Source organism: Crotalus tigris, unplaced genomic scaffold, assembly GCF_016545835.1.
Source record: "Crotalus tigris isolate CLP2741 ecotype Arizona unplaced genomic scaffold, ASM1654583v1 scf7180000024153.1733885, whole genome shotgun sequence".
In the NCBI taxonomy this organism is placed as follows: Eukaryota; Metazoa; Chordata; class Lepidosauria; order Squamata; family Viperidae; genus Crotalus; species Crotalus tigris.
In genome coordinates this window covers 795,987-812,443 of record NW_024100414.1, presented here as the reverse complement: position 1 = coordinate 812,443, position 16,457 = coordinate 795,987, and the positions used below count along the sequence as shown (strand labels likewise).

Sequence of the window (16,457 nt, the reverse complement as noted above, 5' to 3'; positions counted from 1 at the left end):
CATGCAACATCTGCAAGAAAACCGCCAAGCTCAGAGAGCACGAAGGACCCCCCAGTCAATCCTGAACTACCAATGTTCGCCTCTGTCGGCAGCCTTTGGTGCTTATCACCAAAAAGCTTGACTTTCAGAGTGATCCTCCAGTTTTCTGCTTCAGGCTGGCTGTATGTAGACTGGGCTACGTAGAAAAACGGGGAAGATTTCCTTGGAAGCAAATTCAGACTTGGACGGTGATCTGTGCAGAAAGAAAATCTTCGGGTGTATCATTTCATCCTCTCCCTGGCTGCCCACTCAACCATCGCAAATAACCTTTTTCCCGTTACAGAGGCAGCCCGAATGATCCATCGATCAGGAAGCCACGATATACTGCCCTCTCTAAGCATTAATTTATTTTATTTATATCCTGCCTTTCCTTCTGGAGCAGAAGGCAGCAAGCTGTGCAGTTCCCTTCTTTGTGTTTCCCTCCCCCCAAGAAGCCTGTGACAAGTGTTAATTGGGAAAAAAACTGCGCTGACGGGAAGAGGGGAAAAAAAGGCTTATTGGAATAATTAGGATTATAATTGTTGGATCGTGAAGATGTTGCCAAGACAGAGGGAAGCATAGCAGGTTCCACATTGTAAAATAGGCTCCTGTCTTTGGTGGGTTGATCCAGACTCCAGGCAGGTAGGAAAAAAATAGAAGAAATAGATGAGAAAGAAAGGATACATAACAGAAAAACAGAGTTGGAAGGGACCTTGGAGGTCTTCTAGTCCAGCCCCTGCTCAAGCAGGAGACCCTATACTCTTTCAGACAAATGGCTGTCCAATTTTTGTTTCCGTTTTTGGATGTGAAACGGGAACCTCAGTTCTTCTCTGTTTTCAAATGGCCAAGAAGTCTCCTAACAAACAGCCAGGAAGGGCAATTAACTTTAAAAAAAAAAAATCTAGATAGGCCCTTTTTAAGAAGTGGGTATAGTACTTGGGAAAGCTGGAAGCTTCCAGCCCTCAGCTTAAGGAAGACCCTGATGAATCCATTTTACAGAATTGGAAATTGAGGCTGAAAGACCAACATAGGTCCAGATAGACAGACAGACAGATAGTAGAGATAGATAGTAGAGATAGATAGATAGATAGATAGATAGATAGATAGATAGATAGATAGATAGATAGATACTCATACTAGTTTGTATTCCAAAGGTTGCTTCTTCTCTTAGCTGTCTTTAATAATCTCTTTTGATGCGTCACCAATTCCCTGTAAGAAACACTTCAGCACTACTTTGTTCCCATTGTGCTATTGCTGAGGGCAAGAATATTATCAGTTTGATGGGTTTCCTGCTCAGATAGCAACCCTATTACTGTTGCCCACCCCCCACCCCCGGACAAGAATCCTGCCCTCCATCTTTCCAACTTCCAAGCCCATATTTCCAATATTTTATTTCATTTTCAATATTTTGCCCTTGGTTCTGTTTTTCTGCTTCTACGGATTCTGCTCTCTAGGGGAGAAGAACCCAGAGAATCATTATACTTCATGCCTTTGACTCAGTGTGGACTCCTGGATAGGTCCCTGTAATTTTTCTTGGCAAGGGTTTTCAGAAATGGTTCACCACTGCCTGCTTCTTAGGGCTGAGGGAGAGGGACTGGCCCAAGGTCATCCAGCTGGCTTCTTGCCTAAGGCAGGACTAGAACTCACCGTCTCCTGGTGATTGGCTCAAAGTCACCCAGGTGGCTTTCCCGCCTAAGGCAGGACTAGAACTCACCATCTCCTGGTGATTGACTCAGAGTCACCCAGCCAGCTTTCATGCCTAAGGTGAGACTAGAATTCACTGTCTCCTTGTTTCCAACCTGGTGCCTCAACTGCTAGCCCAAACGGACTCTCCATTAAGAGAAATATTGACAAAGCTTATTGCAACAATCCAAGAGCAGAAGTGGGAAGGGTGAGGTGGGAGAGAAAGTGCTTTATACATCTGCAAACCAGGAATAGCAAAATCAAGCTGCTGTTTAGATTGGTGTGGTGGTTGAAGCAAATTTATAACTCTCTGGCCTTAAACTATGCTGCTTGGATGTGTTGCCTCTTCAGTTAAGGGAAGCCTCCAGCTTCAGGAGCAGTCTTCCTCTGCCTTCCAAAGCAACAGATCTGGGTGGTGGTGGTGGGGAGAAGTGGCCATCAGGAAACCTTTCCAGAAACATCCGTTGACCGCTGTAACACAGCAGATGCTGGCTTAAAACAATCCCCAATTTAGCCTTCCTATTTTTAGCAGCTGTGCCTTGCGTTTTATTTACCAAAATTCGGAGCTGAGTCAAGACGCGGCAGGCAGCCGAAATAGCCGCAAAATGCTTACAAGAGGCTGACCTGGCCATTGTTGGCCGAAACCTGCATCCTTGGACGTGGCTAAAAATAGGGCAGTCAAAACGGAAAGGTTTAATGGGATTGAAATGCCGACTATTAATAGGGAAAAAAAGAGAAAGAAGCTGAGCAGGAAGAGGATTCGAAAAAGAGCAGAAAAAAATGTATACTGGCGTAAAAAAATAGAGCAGAGAATTGAAGAAGTAGCTTGGTGTGCTGCAGTTTCCGCTTGGGTTTTCATTATCGGCAAGGATTTTAGTTCAATCTAAGAGCTTTTATTGGTGGGATCCAACCACGGGCTCCTGGCTTTAATGAATGTTCCTTTTCCTGGTTCCTTTTGGCTGTCCCAGGAGCAGGCTAGCCCTCTTTGCCGTTCATGAAAAACCTCCAGAGCTAGCACTGATCATGTTCCTAGTTGGGCCATGAAATGTCTGCAAGAAAATAACCAAGCTCAGTGCTACTGTACATAAACACTCACGAGCATGGACAATGTCACCTAGTTGGGTCATGAAACACCTCTGCCCAGCTCTGAGCTACTGTAGTATATAAACAGGGAGCAAGTCACACTCGCTAGCCCTGAGCATGTTACCTAGTTGGGTCATGAAATGTCTTCAAGAACCAAGCTCAGAGAGCACCAAAGACCCTTCATTTCAACTGAGCTACAGATATTCTCTTAAGACTTAAGAGGGTTTGCTAAAAGGCCGATCAGATTGATATTTGCAACCAGATTCACCCTCTCATGGCCATCGCACAAAGGTCAAGAAGGAAGTCTTCACCCAAATTCAAAGCAGACGTAATCTTAATAAGATCTCTGCAATGTTCTTCCTTGGAAAGTTACAGGTGATCCTTGAGTTATAGCCACAGTTGGAAGCGACAGCTGAATTGAAAAGAGTGATGGAGGACATTTACCACCACCGTAACATCCTCCTGGTGGTGGACCAAACTGAACTAATTTAACTCCTTCCAATTCTAATTTCAACTCATTCTCCAGCCGTTTGGAGCCTCTGCCTCCCCCAATTCTCCTTTGCAGAAAACCGCTCAGGCTGGGATTTATTAGCCTGGAACCAAATTGAAAAAAAGGCACCGTTTTGCCCTGGCAAAATTTTAATTACCAGCCATCGTTTAAAAAAAGAGAGAGAGCACAAACAAAAGCTTTCCGCCTCCTTGCTGAAATTAGAAAAAGATAATGGAGAGCACATGCCAGCCATAATTTTGATAGATCTCTTCCTGGACACATAAAGGCAAACCTGGTGAGGGAGACAACGTCCTTGTTTAATGACTGCAGCAAAAAGCACCCAGTGCATTACCAAGGAAATGGGGAAAGATGGGAAGAGATAGTCCTCAACTTACGACTGTTGAGGCTGGAATTTCCACTGCTAAGCAGGACAGCTGCTAAGGGAGTTTTGCCCCGTTTAATGATCTCCCTGTTAGGCGAATCACTGCAGTTATTAAGTTAATGACCTGGTCGTTAAACGAATCCAGCTTCCCCGACTTTGCTTGTCAGATGATCGCAAAGGGGGGGGGGGACATGGGACATGGCAACCATCGTCAATCGCAAATGTTTGGCAAGCGTCCAAATTTTGATGTGACCATGAGGATGCTGCAATGGTCATTAAGGACCAGAAGACCTTCAAGGTCTATTCTATTCAACTATTCAAGTGTGGAAAACGGCTATTAAGTCGCTTTTTTTCACTCCAGTTGTACCTTCGGTCTCCAAACGAAAGGTCAGTAAGTCAAGGACTCCATGTACACAGAAAGGAGAGGGAAAACGAATTTATGATAGTTCACGTGGACTAGAAACACCTCCCAAGATTTTGACCCTGGTGGATTCTGCAGAGAATCTCTTTTGCCTTACTTAAAATTACTTTTTGCAAGGACGACTACCTCGTCCTCTCTAAACCGCCAATCTGAACGGTGGTTACAAAAGCTCCCCCCACCCCACCCATGTTTCCAAGAAGTGCAAAATGGAAGACGTGAGCAGATTTAATTTATATATTTTCAGCCTTCGCATGAGAGGCTATTCTCAAATCTCAAACTGATCCATCTGTTTCTCGGAGGGGAAAAAAAATGTCACATTTGAATTCCATCTCTACGAACAAGTTGCCTACACAACACTATTTCCCCTCTGCAAACATCCACCACATGGTGTTTCCAGCCTGTTGGGTGATGTCAAATTGAAAAGTCCAGGCTTAGCAGATTGCAATGGAGGGCTGAACCCTCAGTTCTACTTTGCATTAGAGCAGTGTTTCCCAAACTTGACAATTTTAAGGCATGTGGACTTCAACTTCCAGAATTCCACAGCCAGCAATGCTGGCTGTGGAATTCTGGGAGTTGAAGTCCACATGCCTTAAAATTGTCAAGTTTGGGAAACACTGCATTAGAGCAAAGAGCAACAAAGATGATTAGAGGTCTGTGGGCTAAAACATATAAGGAATGGTTGATGGAATTGGGTATGTCTAGCTTAACGAAGAGAAGGACAAGGAGGGACATGATACCAGGGTTCCAATCTCTCAGGGACTGCCACAAAGAAGAGGGAGTCAAGCTATTCTCCAAAGCACATGAAGGCAGGACAAGAAGCAACGGATGGAAACTCACGCGATCCTCTTTTTGTAGACCGTCCACTGAGCAAAGTCAACGAGGAGGGGAGGGAAAGCCAGATTCCTTTAAGTTGCTCACTTAACAACTGCAGCAACTGGCTTCACAACGTTGGCAAGAGAGGTCGTAAAACGGGGAGGCGGAACCACACTTAATGGCTGTCTCACTTAGCCACAGCAATTTTGGGCTCAGTTGCAGGTCATTAAGTCGAGGACTCCCCGTGCTGCAATTGGCACCCCCACCCTCAAATACACCTTCGTCTGGGTTTATCTGCAAAACGCCGAACGCCCCACGGGGTGCCTTTGAGCCAGGGTGCAAGGCCAGGATACGGGTTTTCAGCTTTTTATTATTCTCTTTTTAAGAACCCCTGAGGAGAGAGAGAGAAGAGAGAGAGAGAAAAAGAGATTTGGCCGTATAATATAATACAGGAACGGCAGATCCGCTGTTGGGCACAGAGAAGGCCCACGAAAGCACGAGCTGAAAGGCAGGCCGGTATAAATAAGCGGAGGGTTTTCCGCCAAAGTTTTTAGGAAGGTTTAAAAACAGCCTCTTCCGGGAACTCAAGAAGGCTGTTCTGCTGCAGCAGCCTCAGCGTCGTTCGAACGGGTGTCTGTGTGAAAGTCACTGCTGTTGTCATCACGACTCTCTCGTCGTCCCTCCCCGGCAGATGGTTCCATCTTCGGCTTTGCTTGTGAGCAAGGAGCATCCCCTACGCTAGCTGCAAATTCCCGGGGGAGACTTCGGCTCCTCTTGGAGGTGCCAGTTGCTCAAGCCAAACTCAGTGGGATCCAGTGGGGTGAAGAATGCCAGAAGCCCATCCTCCACTTCCCTCCTCTCCTCCTCCTCCTTCCAACCCAGATTCGTACAAAGGGTTCCTTTCTCCCGTCTCCCTCTCGGTTCACACGAGCCCCAAACCCTGAAAGTGCCGCCCAAAGTTGCTGCACACTCCGATCGATCGGCAATGGCTTTGTAGGGGGCCCGTTTGTCCATCGGCGGATGCTAATCGCTTTGGGGGGGAACCTTGGTTTTTAGACCGAGAAATGGGGAGAGGGGCACTGCTGGAGGAAACTGGCAAGGAGTGGGGAGGAGAAAAGTCAGGGGGGCCAAGATGGGTCTTGTTAGGCTGCCAGTTGGCTGTCTTCCGAGTCGCCACGGATAGGCCGCCTTAGCCGGATTTCTTGATCCTGCTGGAGATAAGAGGAAACGGGGAACTTTATTTGATTGGGCTTTGAAGCGTCCAGAGTAGAGGTCGTCCTTGACTTAACCACAGTTCATTTAGTGATCGTTTAAAATTACGCCAGCACTGGGAAAAGGGAGTTAGGACTGTTTTTCACACCTCTGCAGCATCCCCACGGGTGTGGTGATCAAAATTCAACCGCTTGGCAACTGACTCATATTTATGACGGTCGCAATGTCTCCGGGATGACGTGATCCCCTTCGGACAAGCAAAGCCCGGGGGGAGGGGAGGGGAAAGAAGCAGGATTCGTTTAACAACCCAACCACCACGGGGGCAAGGAAGGTCGTAAAACGGGACAAAACGCCCTTAAGAAACGTCTCGCTTCGCCGGCAGAAATTTTGGGCTCGGCTGAGGTTGTAAGTGGAGGACTAGCTGGGCTTTCTTCCCTCAGAGACCTCGGAAGGGAGTGACAGGAGAAAGGAAGGAAGAGGAATAATAAGAGGAATGGAGGACTACCACGGCGGTTTGGCCTGCTCAATCTACCTTCAAACCCATCTCAAATCAAGCCACAGACTCCCATGGCCTGGGGGGGGGGCTGGAGGAGGTGACAGTGGAAGCCCAAAAGGTCCAGGGCTACCCTTACGGGATCCGTATATATTTCCGTCTCGCTGGTCAGGAAACTGACGTAGTCGTCCTTCTGGCTGTCAAAAATCTCCTCTTCATATTCGGTCTGGTAGTCGGATTCATCTGAACGGGAGAGAAGCGGGAGAGGGCTCGTTGGAAGCCAGGGTCAAGGCGGGAAGGAGAACGCTTAAGCCGACATCCTCAGGTGAGTGGATCACCTGGAGCCACTCCAAAAGATCCCCAGACCCCCTCCTTTCAAACCATGAGTTACGAATATTCTCCTTTCTTGAGAATGGTCTGTCTTCCCTCCCTCCGTTTGCTCACCGTCCACAAGGATGGCCTTCACCGGTTCGATTCGGGAGACGATTTCAGCCAAATCCGTGAAAGAGGTGGTGGGGCAGGTCACGTACTGAAAGGGGAGGAGAGGAAAGAAAGAAAGGATGAGCAAACGCTGCGTGTCTCAGTCACGGTCAGGCCCAAGAACCAAGTAAAAACCTGGGGAGTTGCACTGGAGCACTTTCTTTGCTGTCCTTTGCCCACAGGCAGAATCTTGCTGGACTAAAGCAACCATCTGCATAACTACGGATATCCTTTCATCTTTTCCCGCCCTCTGGGAAACAGCCCCTCCCTCCCTCGCTCCCGGGAATCCAGACTACAGTCCACCACGGTGACCATCCTTCATAAAAGGAGGGAAGAATGCTTAAACTGTAGGATAGGGGGAAGGAGAGACAATTCAGCTCGGCTACTCAGCGCTATCGACCGGAGCCACGAGGGGCTTGGATCAATGTGCCACAGTACCACAGCCAGCCCCCCCCGTCCCTTACTTTAATTGGATGCGTTTTCTCAACATTAAAGCCAACGTCCAAAAATGCGATGACTCAGGTTTGCAATTGCAAAGCTGTCCAGAAAGAAAATTGGGGAGGCAGTGGGGGAGGGGCTTGTTAGAGTTTGATGCTGCAATTCCCCACTGAAAGCATTTCCAGCTGGTTTGTTTCTTCTCCTATGTTCAAAATCTGACTTATCAATCTTCCCTTTCTTGGACAGATCATCCTGTCCTCTTTTTTTAAAAAAAATATTGAGAAGTGGGGGGTGGGGGAAGCACACACTTCCAGGCAGAAAAGGGTGTGGAATTTCCCCCACCCCCCGGGTTTCAGACTGCGTTGGGTGGCTAGCTGGGTTAAGCATTCTGAAAAGCTTGAAGCGTTCAGCAGAAAATTGCAGAACGGAAGGAAAATTCCTCCCTAAACAAGGCTAAGCTTGTGGCTACTCAGAGAGAGAGAGAGAGAGAGAGAGAGAGAGAGAGAGAGAGAGAGAGAGAGAGAGAGAGAGAGAGAGAGAGAGAGAGAAGATAGATAGATAGATAGATAGATAGATAGATAGATAGATAGATAGATAGATAGGAGATATCGACAGACAGACAGATAGTAAAAGACAGAAAGAGAGAAAAAGTGAGACAGAGAAAGAGGAGACACAGAGAGACAAAAAAGAAAGTAAAAGAGAGAGAGAGACAGAGAGACAGACAGAGAGAGAGAGAAAGAGGAAGATTTGCAAAGAGAAAATTTGCAATTCTCTGTCTAGAATTCTTTTCCAAAATGCCCCACATTTTGTTGGGGGGAGCCCTGGTTGGAGAGCATCTTTGTCCAAAACTTAGTGGCTGCATTTTTTCTCCGGACCGAGAACGCCTCTGTCCACCACATCAGCTTAGAATTAAAAAGGAGTTGTTGCCCCCTCTGTCTCCCAAACTGGAACATCTGGAAAGGGTGCAGCTCTGCAGCACTGCCCACTCAGCTCTTGCGTGAGCTGGCTGCTCTCCCCCCCTGCCACACACACACACCAGGGCACACACTCACACAAGAGGGTTTAGATTGGCAGCCTTCCTGCCGGTCCTTCAGCATCTTCTCCAGGACTCCACTCCGGCACCAAACGTTAAAAACCGTCTTCCCGTGCTGGTAGCCGACTTCCTGAAGGAGGGAAGAAAAAAATATGGCAGCCACAATCGGTGTTTCTGAGGCTCGGCTTGTGTCAAAACACGGCAGCTTTGAACCCGGGGCCGCTGAATTCTGAATTCCACCTCCCTCTCTTTGCAGCTTCGTTCCTCCGGCTGTCCCTCCCCATCCCACAACGCACACAGATTTCATCGAATTTCCCAAAGTCCAGTGTCCCGTAGCGATCGATAGGCGGACGGATATATTCACAATAGTCGCTGTTCTTGACCATCTCCAACTGCCGGACGCAACAGACGTAGGCCAGCCGAGTCTGGATCTCGGCCATGTTCAGCACCTGAGAGAGAATGAGAGAGAGAGAGAGAGAGAGAGAATGAGAGAGAGAATGAGAAAGAGGGAGAGAGGCATTTGCACCACCTCCCTTCAAAAGCCACTGCAGCCAGTACGATGATTCGTTTAACAGCCTCCCCACCCTACCTTCACTTTCTCCACTAACGGGTTCCACCGCTTCCACAGCAGCCACCAGCCGGAAAGAGCGTCGCCGTAATTGGTGAGGTCCGTCTCGTCTCGGCTGCCCACGTCGATGGCAATGACGATCTTGGCTCCCATGGATCGTGCAACATCCGCTGTCGGGAGAAAGCAGAAGAACGGAATGGGAAGAGGGACCTCGGAGGTCTTCTAGTCCAGCCCCCTGCTCCAGCAGGAGACCCTGTAACATCACAGACAGGTGGCTGTCCAGTCTCTTCTTAAAAACCTCCAGTGATGGAGCACCCACAACTTCTGGAGGCAAGCTGTTCCATTGGTTAATTGTCCTCCCTGTCAGAAAATTTCTCCCTAGTTCCAGGTTGCTTCTCTCCTGGATGAGTTTCCATCCGTTGCTTTTTGCCCTGCCTTCTGGTCCTTTGGAGAAGAGGTTGACCCAAGATGAACCAGCTGGCTTTCATGCCTAATATAGGACTAGAATTCACCGTCTCCTGGTGATTGGCCCAAAGTCACCCAGGTGGCTTTCATGCCTAAGGCAGGACTAGAACTCACCGTCTCCCATTTTTCCGCCCGATGTCTTAATCATTAAACCAAACTGGCCTAAAATTAAGTTCTTCTAGACCCAGATGTTTCAGACAAGGCTCCGGGCCAGCCAGTGTTGCTCCAGAGAAAAGCCCCTTCCCCAAATTCTCTCAGCTTTCAGCCCTTGGAGGACAACTGAGGTAATTTGTGAGGCCTCCATGTTCCGGCGGTCCCCCCTTGAATCCAGCCACCATTTTCTCTCGAGGCAGAAAAAGGCCCTTTGTAGGGAAGAAGTGACTCAGTGTCCCTCAGGGAGGCGAGGGTGAGAAGACAGGGGAAGCAAAAGAAATTGGAAAGAGACCCAGAGAAAACAGCTACAACAAAGTGCCCATTTGACGGAGGAAGAGAGATTTGAGCCGCTCGGCTTTCAAATCCGCTCTCCACACAAAGCAACGCCGTCTCAAAGGAGGCCCAATCGCGCTCGGCAGGCGCCAGCTGAGACTTCTCGCTTGTTCTTTCTCCTTTCAATAGAGAAAGGATGGACACAGTGGGCATCAAGGAGTGCCAGGAGACCCAACGGACAAAGCTGGATTCAAACCCCTTTCCAGCCGCGTGAAGGACTGGATGTTCTTGGATTAAGGACTCTCCTTCATTGGCCTTGTCTATTTTGCAGAGTGGGGGGGGGAGGAGAATGCACAAGAAAACCCACAAGGAGAGCTTCACAAACACCGCAGAAAGTTGGGGCAGAACACGGGAGAAGAGAGTTGGAAGGGACCTTGAAGGTCCTATAGTCCAACCCCTGCTCAAGCAGGAGACACTGTCCCAGAGGTCCCCAACCTTTGGGGCACCGTGGAGAGAGGATGGGGCTTGTCTGTGCAGATGTGATTACCTGGGAGGTTGTTGATGTAACCACCATCCATTAGGAGATGACCGTCCTTGGGATCACAGAGAGGGGGCAAGTAACCAGACAGAGACATACTGGCCCTGATGTAGCGCCACAGGCAACCTTTAGGGGAGAGGAAGGAGATCTATGGTCACTTCCCAGCTACCCTCGTCCCCAACATGGAGAAGGCATGGAAAGACAGACATCATCATCATCATCATCATCATCATCATAATCATAATATCACAAAATACAAAGACCTACAAATAGAAATAGAAAGACTGTGGCAAAAGCAAGCAAGGGTGGTACCAATAGTAATAGGCTCCTTGGGTGCAATCCCAAAACAACTGGAGCACCACTTGAACACCATTGGCATTGACAAATTTGCTATTAGTCAATTGCAAAAGGCAGCCTTACTAGGAACTGCTTCCATCCTGCGACGGTATCTGTAATACCATCAAACATCCACATCTGCCTATCCCAGGTCCTGGGTAAGGACTCGATAGGTAGACAAAATGCGAAATCCAGTCTGAACATCTGGCTGACTGTGCGATGATCCATAATAATAATAATAATAATAATAGTTGGAAGGCAGGAAACCCTATACCATTTCAGACGAATGGCCCAGCATCTCCACCTGTCATAATTCATAAAGTGAGACATTCGCTAAGCAATGTCTTAGGGCGAAGTGAAGCTGGCTTCCCGCATTTGACTTCACGGGACCGTCATAAACACGAGTCAGTTGGCAAGCGTCTTTGAGTTTTGATGACATGATCCTGGGGATGCCGTGACGGTCGTTAAGTGTGAAAGAGATGGTTGTAAGTCCCTTTTTCCAGTGCCATTGTAACTTCCAACAGCCACTAAATGAACTGTTCTCAAATTGAGGACGACCTGTATTTTACTGTAGATCATCTCACCGCGCTGGCCGACGACTTTGGCCAACTTTGGGCGAGGGTAGAACAAATAAACGGGCTTGGTTGGGCTTCTCCTCAAGGCAGGTTGGGGAACAGACTAGGAGTCTGAGAAGAAGGCCAATCTGGGCAGGATTCTGCAGAAGCCCACTTGATCTTCCTACCCAACCACGGGGGCACGGAGGAGACTCTGCGGCTCTCTTAAAGCGGTTCGCTCCGTTCTCTTCTGCACCGTCACGAGGAGATTTGTCTCCATTACAAGCCGAGTTGTTTTAATCAGCAGAAAAAAAAGAGGGTTGGATTCGCTCCCTAGCCGGGAAAATTCCAGCCTCACCTTCCTAAGTCACGGCTCTCCTGAATCAGCAGGGTGGGAAGTCCACGTATTTCTGGGGTTCGGTTTTTTTGAGCCCCGAAGAAAGAAGCAAGCGAGGGGCAGAGAAGCTACCCACGGACACGGGGGACGCCCGGCGTGATTTCAAGGCAGTTGGGGAGGATTCGAAAACAGGCTGCCCAGCCAATCCGCTGTCAAGCCGGTGCTTTCTTGGCTGATGGGGATAAAGTCACCGAAAAGCCCTTTAATCAGTTAATTACAATTCTAGGCTTTTTAGCTTTGGGAGGGCAGCCTCAGGCCCAGGTGACTTCTTTCCCTTGACTTCAGCTTGGCTCCTTCCAAGAGTCAATTAGAGAAATAAGAAAAAGGAAGTTTATAATTGTTGGGAGGCCCGTTCCCTAAGGGGAGGAGAACGTATTATTCTTTCAGGTATCTCCCCGCCTTCAGCTGGGATGGGATTTTTTTTAATGTTAATGTTAGATCTACTTGATATTTTGAATCTTTCTTTCTTTCTCTTTCTTTCTTTCTTTCTTTCTTTCTTTCTTTCTTTCTTTCTTTCTTTTTCTTTTTGTCCCTTCCTCCCTCCCTCCCTTTTTCTCTTTGTCCCTTCCTTTCTCCCTCCCTCCCTCCCTCTTTATTTCTCTTTGTCCCTTCCTTCCTTCCTCCCTCTTTCTTTCTTTCTTTTTGTCCCTCCCTTCCTCTTTTTCTTTGTCTCTTCCTTCCTTCCTTTCTCCCTTTCTTTCTTTCTTTGTCCCTTCCTTCCTTCCTCCCTTTCTTTCTTTCTTTGTCCCTCCCTCCCTCCCTCCCTCCTCCCTCTCTTTCTTTCTTTCTTTCTTTCTTTCTTTCTTTCTTTCTTTCTTTCTTTCTTTCTTTCTTTCTTTTTCTTTCTTCACACAAGATGATCCTTGCCCAAATCACCCCCAATTCTCGCAGGCTCCCTACCGTCGGTGTGGACCCTCATAGCCGAGGCTGTGATGTCTGTGGTGATGATGAAGAAAGGAATCCAGAGGTCCTGCCGCACAGAAAGAGCTCATTAGAGAGAGGAATCAAGGCGGGCGAGATAATTCAACACCGGATCTAAACACCCAGGGGTGCCTAGCTGCCTAACGTGGCCTAATGTGTCACAGATAAACCTCCAAGTGGCCTCAGCGACTCTCTGAAAGAAGGCAAACGACCAGCTGTCTACAAGGAGTATAAATCCTTCCCTCCCCCACCATCCAGTCAGAACCTGAAGAAGCTTCTGGGATGAGAAGCGAAGCGTCTTCAAAGGAAAAAGCAAGAAAGTCCAGTTGCCTCCTGAAAAGGCATCTTTGGGACAACCATGGACCTGGATGACGGAGAACCTCCACAGACATGCACGCACAACCCATCTTAAAGACACAACTGTCAAAAACTCTCCGACCTTTCAGCCCCGCCGCCTTCCTGTGTCGCGCTGGGGACGGACCCGCACACCTACCTCGATCTGCTTATCTCTGAAGATGTCGCAGACCCCGTTGTTGAAGGAGGCTCCGGAGAACATGGAGGTGATGGGGTAGGTCAAATCGAGAACCGTTTTCAGCACCGAGTTCATATTCTGCCAAGAGAGCCAAGCTGTTGATCCATAAAGACGGGGAGGGGGACGAGAAGCTGAAGCGCTCATGAAAACTAGGTGGGTTAAATGTGGACAGCCAAAGAGGCGAAAGGGGAGGCTTAAAGGGTCCTTCTGGTACAGCCACTAATCTGCTGAAGATTTGGGGATAGATATTTCATGGTGACCAACCGGGCAAATCACTCAGGGCAAAACATACATTATACAACACCATGAAAAAGATGAACAGCAATGCAAACTAAGGATGATACAAGCAGAAGCAGCAGCAGCAGCAGCAGCAGCAGAAGGAGAAGCAGAAGAAGGAGAAGGAGAAGAGGAGGAGGAAGAGGAAGAGGAAGAGGAAGAGGAAGAGGAAGAAGAAGAAGAAGAAGAAGAAGAAGAAGAAGAAGAAGAAGAAGAAGAAGAAGAAGAAGAAGAAGAAGAAGAAAGTGCCAAAAAAAACATTAAAAATTATGTACAGTATTTCAGTTTTCTGGACTCTATTCTTAAGCTTTCTTTTTTTCGCTCTTTTTTTCGCGATCTGGTTGCTGTTGATTCATTGCCCTGATGCCAAAGGACAAGGTCTCTCTCTCTCTCTCTCTCTCTCTCTCTCTGTGTGTGTGTGTGTGTGTTTGTGTGCGTGTGTGCACCTTCTAAAAATATCAAACCCCTTTTCCCCGCCCCCAGAGCCATCTCTGGCTTCGTTTTAGCAAGAGATGACAGCTGGTAGACACAAGCAAGAGGTAATGCAAGGTCCAAACTGAATGGTCTGGGGTGTGTGTGGGTGGAAGCACCCCCCCTCGCCCCCATTTTGCCCAGTCAATGGGGGCAGGACCGATTCTCAAATCTTCTCCTCCCCTTCCTTCATGCTTCTCCTTTATTCTCCTCCCGCTGCTCCATTTTTTTCTTCTTCCTCTCCTCCCTTATCTTCACTCTTCTCTTCTGTTCTCTTCACTTTATGCCTTTCTTCTCCTCTTCCTCTCTGCTCCTCTCCTCCCCTCGTCCCTTTCTTTGTTCTTCCTCCTCTCTTCTCCACTCTTCCCCTTTCCCCTCCTCTCTTTCTCTCCCCTTTTCTCTTTTTCTTCTCTTCTCTCTTGGCTCCACTCTCTCCTCTCCTCCCCTCCCCTCCTCAATAAAGTCAGGGACTGGCTGTCTTTGGAACCAGGGACCTCTCACGTCCTTTGTGCTCACAAACATTTTTGCCACGCCAAGGATGTTTGGCACTAAGCAATACACCTGTTTCCACTCTGGCTGGCCGCCTCCCGAGCTGAACTCTGCTGGATCACAAGATGGAAGAAGAGACAGCCAGGCTGTGGCCCCTCCCTCCCCCCATAAAAATGAGGGGGAGAAAGGTTCTCAACTTACAACCGTTCGTTGAGTGACTATCTGAAGCTACAACGGCACGGTTGACCGTTTTTCACACGTGCGCTGCAGCCTCCCCCGGGGTCACGTGATCAAAATTTTTACGACGGCCGCAGGGTCCCGGGGTCACGTGGTTCCCCCTTTTGTGACCTCTGGAAAGCCACTTAACAGCCAGGTTGCTGACTTAACAACTGCGGCAAGAAAGGTGGTGAAACAGGGACAAAACTCACTTAACAGACGTCTCCTTTAGCGACGACAATTTGGGGCTTAATGATGGTCGTTATGTTGATTACTATCCCTATACTGAGAGATGCTAAAATGGCTGGGGGAAAAAAAAAACCCACCCTACTGTAGTTTCTCTTTTCCTGGGTCTTTTTTCTCCATTAAGCAAGACTTGACAAGCGCCGGGCTCAGAAATTCTCACGGACTCTGTGCTTTCCCCACTCCATAAATCAAAGCACGCCATTTTGAAGTGGCCAGAAGACAGACTGGGTGGGAAAGGCCCACCGCCGCTGTAAGCAGGAGGTGAGCCATTCATGTACAATTCACTGGGTTTTAGAGACCGTCCAGGAAGTTATTCCCTCCCTCCCTCCAAAATAAAGTTCTCAAGTTGATGGGGCCAAGAGACGGTCTCTTAGAAGTGACCGGTCACCCCCTGCGGGGGTCTTAGTGAACGCGCAGGGCTTTCCTTTTACAAGATCACTTCTGCTTCACAGCAAACACAAACAAATTGCTCCAGGCCAACCATTACCTCCATTGCTTCTAAGCAGGGCAGCATGTGGAAGGAGAGAAAGAGAAAAGTAAATGAAGAGGAAGACGAGTTGGAGGAGAGATGGATTAAACCCAGAGCAAAGGCGTTAGGAAGTTCTAGTCCCGCCTAACACACCAAAGCCGGCTGGGTGGCTTTGGGCCAATCACCAGGAGACTGGGAATTCTAGTCCTGCCTTACACATGAAAGCTGAGTGGGTGACTTTGGGTCAATCCCCAGGCGACTGGGAGATCTAGTCCTGCCTTATACATGAAAACTGACTGGGTGATTCTGGGTCAACCACTAGGAGACTGGGAGTTCCAGTCCCACCTTAGGCATGAAAGCCAGCTGGGTGACTTTGGGCCAGTCCCTCCCTCTCAGCCCAGTCTACCTCACAGGATTGTTGCTGGGGGGGGGGGAAATAGGAAGAGGAAGGGTTTTTATGTACGTTCACCACCTTGAGTTATTTTTAAAGCAATAAAGGCAGGGTTAAAAAAAAATCTAAATAAATGAAAATAAAAACCCATAGTTTCCATACTCCCTAAAGTCCAGTTTTAAGGAGGGGCCAAATGGTCAGAAAGGATCCACTCAGCTACCAAGGGTGTGCGCGAGAGAACAGTGGGGTCCTTGGGGCTCTCTGATCTTGGTGGTTTTCTTGCAGACGTTTCAGGACCCAACTAGGTAACATCATCAGTGCTAGAAGGCAGGGGGGGGGGTTGCTCCTATTTTTACGTCCGACTGGCTTGACCGGCGATGAGCTATCTCTTACCATGGCCCACTGCCGGGCTTTGATCCGCATCTGGGTGTAGCTTCGTTCTTCCGCGTACAGGGCGCCCATGAAGGAGCCAATGGACGTGCCGCCAATCATGTCAACGGGAATTCCAGCTTCGTTCAGCGCTCTGATTACCCCGACTTGGGAACATCCTCTAAAGAGGCAGGAGCAGCAGGGTTGGAAAGAAGAAAGGTGCTTTTTTAAAAAAAAAAATTTAAAA

General features: G+C 48.4%; 1 protein-coding gene across 2 annotated transcripts in view; it reads right to left on the bottom strand.

The window, feature by feature from the left end:
• Window positions 1-5,240: 5,240 nt before the first annotated feature.
• PNPLA7 (patatin like phospholipase domain containing 7) overlaps window positions 5,241-16,457 on the bottom strand; it is a 45,224-nt gene continuing 34,007 nt past the window's right edge. The window contains exons 26-35 of one of the 2 annotated variants that reach the window (XM_039322927.1): window positions 16,235-16,391; window positions 13,245-13,361; window positions 12,731-12,800; window positions 10,553-10,669; window positions 9,136-9,284; window positions 8,843-8,995; window positions 8,566-8,676; window positions 7,040-7,124; window positions 6,735-6,838; window positions 5,241-6,098 (exon numbers count right to left, since the gene is read on the bottom strand). In XM_039322927.1, the coding sequence (XP_039178861.1) occupies window positions 6,033-6,098; window positions 6,735-6,838; window positions 7,040-7,124; window positions 8,566-8,676; window positions 8,843-8,995; window positions 9,136-9,284; window positions 10,553-10,669; window positions 12,731-12,800; window positions 13,245-13,361; window positions 16,235-16,391 (1,129 nt within the window). In that variant the 3' untranslated portion in view covers window positions 5,241-6,032. Of the gene's footprint in view, window positions 6,102-6,734; window positions 6,839-7,039; window positions 7,125-8,565; window positions 8,677-8,842; window positions 8,996-9,135; window positions 9,285-10,552; window positions 10,670-12,730; window positions 12,801-13,244; window positions 13,362-16,234; window positions 16,392-16,457 lie in introns of both variants that reach the window. The other variant, XM_039322926.1, reaches the window with a different exon arrangement.